The following is a 7,118-nucleotide window of genomic DNA, read 5'->3' as shown; positions in this document are numbered from 1 at the left end:
TTCATCACAGTGGTTACGGCGCTGTAAGCTCCCCCCCCCGCGGTGATTGATAGTGCAAGGACCACACCGACCATCTCGCCTGCCAGCCCCCGTGATGTCTGCACCTCTTGTAATTGCCCATAACCGATCGATAGGCGGCTGTAGGGGTAACAAATAGCAACACACAACGTACGACCGTATGGTGTGGGCAGATAATACGATCCGGCACCGTATAACAAGTAGACATCGCGCCCATCGAAGCCAATACCCATGCGACGCATTATACGGAGGAGTATTCATATCATCGGTACGGAGTGATGATGTACTCCGTACTCTGCTCTGCAGTCGCCTCTAGGTTCTCTCTGCACGCGTTCGCGGTGGCCACTTGATGGGTCAACCACCCCCACCCCTATGGGCTGTGCCACCTGTTCGAGTATTATTCATGTGGATCGTAGTCTTCGGAGCCCATGTATGAAGACGAGGAACGGATGCATGGCAGAGCCGTGTTCTCAATATCGGCACGAGTACACAATCTCTGAGAATGAGTATGAGATGGACATCATTCATCTGCAGCGAACCATCGTTCAACGTCGATCCGCGCCCCGGTATGCTTGTTCCCTCCTCATTCCCATTCGTGGCCCCGCCGCGGTGAGAGGACCATGTCTCATCTCTCGCACGACGACGTGCCTACCGTCATCGCGCCCGAGCCGAGCAGGTCGTCTACCCAGTTCCTTGGTGGCTGAGTTGGCGGCTGGTGATTTCCCGGATATCCCTGGCCAGACGCAGCCCTCTCGTGTGGATTCCGTCCAGCTGGCAAACCCGCTGCACACCACCTGTGACCCTGAGAGGAGGAGGTGGCGGCAGTATAGAGGGAATATCACGTCTCAGCCCTGCAGATTCCGAGATTTCGACTTCCAGTGATGCTGTCTCCCGTCTACACCTGCTCGCACACCTGTTTACGTGCCTATCCATGTGTCTGTTCCCGCCCGTCCTCACATCTCGTCACCTGCATCGCATTCTCAGAAGCACCCGGAACCCTCCGGGCGGCGAGCTGCGTCTCGCCAGCCTGCTGGCCGTGCACCCGAGTTGGCCTGGTGACTGTGTCAGCTTGCTGTCTCGCCGACCGAGCAGGTCCGAGGTGCAGAGCTCCGAGGACGCGCACGTCCTGTCTCACGGAACACCGGACGGGATTTCTTCCTTCCCGAGCATCTGCATACATGCACATGCCGTCTACAGGTGCAGACTGGCAAGCCGCCCCTGCGGTCAGGCAGGGTGCGTGTGTGAGCTGTGGGTGCCTTGGGCGGCGCGATGATACGATGATGCACATTCCCTCGTAGAGACTGGAGGGCGGTTTCCGGGGAGGGGAACTTTTGATGAGTGAGCTGCTCCCGACTCTCTCTGCCGTCGAAGACCAGGCTTCCCGAAAAAGGAGAGGAGGTTTCCAGACCGTGAGTCATCGGTAGGCTGTAGTAGTTGACCTGACCGATAAGAGATCGGCTGATGGGGGTTTTCTTTTTCCTCTTCTTTTTTTTTTCCATCATCACACTATTTCCCGGTATCTGAGTCTGTGTGCATTTCGCTCCTTCGTGGGACGCTATCCCCCCGTCCACGGCGAGTTTGCAATCGTCGTCGGCCATGTCCAGCGCCGTGGTCGTGGATAGATCATCTGCACCGTCGCGGGTATCCACCAGACGAGCACGGTCATGATGATGGCATCTCGTGGAAGCCCCAGCTCGTCTTCGAGACCCTGGGCAGACTCCCTCAGCAGCTGCTCCGATGGCAGCCTCCGTCACTTTCTGAAGCGTCCTTTACCCCAGCCTCGGGAATAAGACGTCCGCCTCTGACGTCGGCCTCTCCAACTCCGTCGCTGATAGAAGCAGACGTGTTCGCCATGAAGATCTGGCGGAGTACACTTATATCTTCAACCTTGGTAGGAACTTGTGGATCTGCTGAGCTCCCAACACCGTAGTTGCACATTTATGGGCCGAAAGTCGTCCTCCGGGTGTTTGGATCGTGAATCGAATCGGTGCGATTGAAGTCGTCTTTTTGCCTTGACCATGTCAGCAGCGGGTCGGAATAGTGACACTTCCCCACGTCACTTCGCAACCCCTATGATGTTATCGATTGACTGGTACCTGGTCGGAAAGAAGAAGAAGAAGAAGGTGTGCATTCATATCGCCAGCCTCTTTCGTACCCTTAATAGGCCTAGTAGTATTATTATATTAAGTATTGCTACTCGTACAACCATCGTGTCAACACGGCGGATCATTTCGTCAGAGTGATTCATCACATAGCAATACGTCGCAAGACACACACACACACCAAAAAAGGACCAAACGGTAAGACATGGATCAGTTCGTACCTTTTGGGGGAACTAGCGAGGACGGAAAGGGTCAAACTTGCATAAAGTATCGAATGATGTATCAGTCGTTAGCTCGTCACATGATTCTGAGAGGATGCACTGATCACGCACGTAGAGGACAGGAAAGGAGGGGGGGAGGGGGGGAGAAGAGGGGCGGCAACTGCATAAGGAAAAGATGGACCATGTGCAAGATGTGAGAGGAAGATGAAACCATGTGCGAGAAAGATTTAAAAATATGACATGTTTCTAAAAAAGAATTCTATGTAATTTATTTTTTTTAAAAGGAGAGAGAGTTTTGCCGTCGCTTTGTACGTACACGTACAGGCGGCCAGTACTGCGTACTGTAGGTAATATCGATAAATAAATGGTCTGCCCGTCGTGATGCTATTGAACCCATGCCTTGTCCATGTCCCCAACTTTCCACCCGAAACCAATTCTTCCGAGTAGTAGAAGGAAGAAGGAGAGGAGAGGAAAGGGAGAAGAGAAAAAGCAGAGAAAAGAAAGGAAAGGAAGAAAAACAGGAAAGGAGGAGATAAAGTAAGAGGGAAAAAAGAAAAAAAAAAAACTCCATTCTCCACCGGAAAGAAAAAACCGAAGAAAAAAAGCAATTCTCATATAACAAAATCTGTGGCTTATTACTTATGACGAAACACATCTCGAATCTCGTCCGTGGACATGCCCAGCTCGAGACAGAGCTGCAGCTGAACCCTACACCGCTGAGGGTCCAGGAAGCCGCAGCCTATGCCGCCGCTGCTGTCGTCGACGAAGCCGGACTGCGACCGGCTGCTGGTCATGACGACGACGCCCGACCTGGCAGCCTGGGCGTCGACGTCGTACCTGGCGGCGGTGGGCCACCAGCCGGCGCCGACGCCGGCGAGCACGACGCCCCTGGCGCCGAGGTCGACGGCTGATCGGAACAGGTGGGGGTCCAGCTCCTGGTGGGCGTACAGGATGTCGACCTTTGGCAAGGTGCGGGTCTCCTCCTTGCCGGGGGCGTCGTGGCCGTCGTCGGCGCCGAAGCCGAGGTCGAAGTGCCGGTGGCCGGTGGGCCGGACGGGCGGGTAGAAGAAGACCGGGGTGGTGTTCTCGAAGACGCCGAGGTAGCCCTGCTCCGGGGCGCGGAAGGCGTCGAGCCGGTTGGCGTTGGTCTTGGTCGTGAAGCGGGCGGCGCCGATGCGGTCGTTCATGGCGACCATGACGCCGCGGCCGCGGGCGTCCTCGTCCGCGGCCAGGGCCACGGCCGTCAGGAGGTTCATGGGCCCGTCGGCGCTGACGGCCGTGGCCGGCCGCATCGCGCCCACCGCCACCACCGGCTTGTCGCTCGACAGGGTCAGGTCGAGGAAGAAGGCCGTCTCCTCGAGCGTGTCGGTGCCGTGGGTGACGACGGCGCCCTGCGTGTGACGGCTGTCCAGGTCGCGCTGGAGCCGGCGCGACAGCCGGACTAGCACGTCGCTCCGGATGTTGTGGCTGCCCACGTTGGACACCTGCACCGTCCGCACGTTGCTGACGTTGCACAGCTCCGGCACTGCCCCGATCAGCGTCTCCACCCCCAGGGTCCCGATCTCGTACCCCGTCATGTCGCGGCTGCTGCTGGCCGAGCCGGCTATCGTGCCCCCCGTCGCGAAGACCGTCACGTTCGGCAGCCGGGCGTCGAAGCAGCTGAACTCGCTGACGTCGTGGTACCGATCAAGGTTGCTCTGCCGCGGCAGCGTATGCGTCTGCATCTGCGTATGCGTATGCGCGTGCGTATGCGTATGCGTCTGCGTATGCGTCTGCGTCTGCGTCTGCATCTGGGCCTGTGCCTGTGCCTGTGCCTGTGCCTGTGCCTGTGCCTGTGCCTGCTCCCCTCCTGACCATGTCCACTTATGCCATCGTTCCGCCCATAGGGAGTCTGCCTGTTGCTGCGACTGTGACGACTGCCCCTGCTGCAGCAGGATATATCGTCCTGCCAGGGCAGTCAGTGTGGCCGTTCCGATCAACATGGTGGATACTGTATGCCAACGACGTCGTCGCCGCATACCCTTCCTATGCTGCCTGACTCCCAAGATCCCCCACCTCGAAAGGTATAGGAGATACAGTGTGACTGACAAGAAAGCAGAGAAGGGATACGGACAAGAAGAACGACCAGGAAGTGGGGAAGTCGCGGAGAGAGAGAGAGAGGGGGGGGGGGGGGGGAAGAGAAGAAGAAGACAACCCCTCTCTTTCAGCTTGTTCCAAGTCCCCCTTTTTCGGTCGTCTTTGTGTGCTTCTTCACAACCACGCCCTCTTTTCAACCAACTCTTTATTTTTATTTTTTTTATAAAAAAAAAGGCGTATATACCCCCCCCCTTTCTTTCTGTTTCTTGAAGGGACTATGTCCTCTTGGTGGACAGAGTGGTCGGAACGAATAGTATCGTATGGTTGTCTGCCGCTCTTCTCTCTCTTTTTTTTCCCCCGAAACGCAATGTGGGGATCATGTACGATGACACGTGTAGAGGGGGGGGGAGGGGAAGCGGCAGCCACTATGAGCATGTAAAGCCCTCTTTTCTTTCTCTCCCTGGTCGTCGTTCTGCTTTCAGGATTTGGCTGTAAGTGAAAAGAGGGGATTCTATCATAAAAGTGAGAGGGAAAGTAAGGAGTGGGATGGGAATCATGCGCGTACACACATAAAGGTGGTAGGTATTATATGGCAGTGGATATGAGAGAGGTGGGGGGGGTATGTACACCCAGACAAGGAAGGTATATATATATATATATATATATATATATATGTATGTATGTATATATATATATGTGTGTGTGTGTGTGTGTGTATGTGTGTGCGTGTGTGTGTTATATTATATATATATACATTATACGGAAAACAAGTGAAGCTGTCCGAAGTGTCATTTTTTTTCTTTTTTTTCTCTTCTTCATTCACTTGTTTCTTTCTTTTTTTTCTTTTTCGGTTACTACTCACTCTTGCTCCTAATATATATCAATAATATATATCAAGGGATGCTGTCTCTGACCCACGGAAGAGGGTAAGAGGGAACGAAAGAGAAAGAGAAAGAGAAAGAGAGAGAGAGAGAGAGAGAGAGAAAGGGATGAGCCCACACACACACACACGCACACACGCACACCCCTCCCCCCTCCTGAGAGACGCAAAGCCTGTTTGTCTCTGCTACTCTCCTGACAAGCTGGTACTCGAAAGGATCTATAACCCATCGCACAGCTTGGCCACATTCATTTGGGGAGAGAGGCCGGCAGGATCGGGAAAGCAAAGCCAAGAGGACCAGGTACAGTGGATGACATGAATGTCCGAATATCAGTCGATTGTACGAGCACCATCACTGGTACGCTGTCATGACTCTGACTCTCTGTGACTTCATGCTGCTTGGTCATCTCTCACATACACACACACACACACACTCTCTCTCTCTCTCTCTCTCCCTCCCCTCCCCCCCTGTCCGCCCTTATTAGGTCTCATGCACACGCCCCTCGTGGCTTTTTCTCCTTTTTCCTTTTTCTCTCAATTTCCTTTTTATCTCTATCTCTCTTAATGATCCCGCTTTCCTTTCTTCTTCTGGGTTTTTTTTTCCTGGCCTCTGACCCTGATTATGCCTCCCTCCCTCTCGCTCAGATCGATCTTTACATCGCCTCATGCATCACGCGCATCTTGGTGGTAGATTTGGTTCCAGCTGGGGGGTTCAGGAGGGAGAAGATTAAGATGATGATTATGATGATTAGATATTCTCCATCACAACTAATGTACGTATGTGTTTTGTGTTTTGTGTAGTGTGTGTGCGTATGTGTGCGTGGTTAAATATATGCAGTCTGCGTCTTTTTTTTTTTTCTTCTTCTCTTTCTTCTCCATCCAACCCAATACCCCCTCCCCCCCTGCTAGAGTGATGTTATCATTACACGCCCCAATGCTTCGGATACTGGACACAAATTCAGCTCGATTTATTATCATCCTTTCTTTTTTCTTTCCCCTCTCCTATGGATATTCTCCGAGGGCAATCGTCGCACCTCCCCCCCGCAGACTCTTGTGAGTTTCAGATCTCTTCCTCTGCTGATGCAGTCGTGCTTGACTGTTGACTGCAATCGCACGAGTACAGCTGGTATCGGCATTAGTCGTGTGTTATGATATCAGTAGCTTGGTCCTTTGTTCTTATTCCAACCTGACATCGGACACGAGCTGACTGGGTTCGGATGTCTTATCCCTCAGCCTTGCCCAGCCAAATTGACGGTGAGAGAGCTGGGATGAATTCCGACGATTATATACGAGTACTGCGGAGTACTGCGGAGTACTACCGAGTACTACCGAGTACATACGATTGCCATCACCTCGATAATCTATCTGCACAGGTCAGATGCAATAGAGGCAGCAGATATTATATCATTAGTGGTAGTAGCACTGATACGGATTCCCCTATACTGCGCTGGGCTGGACTGGAATACATGTAGGATCTACGCTATTCTGTTTCACAATGATGTGATGTGTGCTCGACTCACTTTATTCTAGGACTAGACGTCGTGAGATGGACCTTTTTTTTTTTCTTTTTTCAGATCAGCATCTACTTTATTATCTCATATGACTATCACCGCTACTGCCCGAGCCCAGCATCTCTTCCACTTTCCGTCCTTTGCTCGCAAGGTGGTACTGCAATCGTACAGATATCGACTGTACAAGCTGGTCCCTCAACTACCGGGTTGACCCTGGAATGAAACTTGACAAAGGTCATTAGAATCAGAGGCTTGATCCCAGTCACTTTTCTCTCTCTCTCTCTCTCTCTCTCCTGAATGAGCCCGCTCA

The 7,118-nt window shown here is 53.0% G+C and overlaps 1 protein-coding gene across 1 annotated transcript; it reads right to left on the bottom strand.

Annotated features, from left to right (window-relative positions):
* Positions 1 to 2,976: 2,976 nt before the first annotated feature.
* GMORB2_5627 (L-asparaginase) lies at positions 2,977 to 4,323 on the bottom strand (the record flags this gene model as incomplete). Its single annotated transcript, XM_035467597.1, has 1 exon — positions 2,977 to 4,323. The coding sequence occupies one exon, from the start codon at positions 4,321 to 4,323 to the stop codon at positions 2,977 to 2,979; it is 1,347 nt and encodes a 448-aa protein (XP_035322563.1).
* Positions 4,324 to 7,118: the final 2,795 nt, after the last annotated feature.

The sequence above is a fragment of the Geosmithia morbida genome (genome assembly GCF_012550715.1).
Source record: "Geosmithia morbida isolate 1262 chromosome Unknown scaffold_4, whole genome shotgun sequence".
Lineage (NCBI taxonomy): Eukaryota > Fungi > Ascomycota > Sordariomycetes > Hypocreales > Bionectriaceae > Geosmithia > Geosmithia morbida.
The sequence above is the reverse complement of the archived record's forward strand: the minus strand, read 5'-3'. Positions and strand labels throughout refer to the sequence as shown.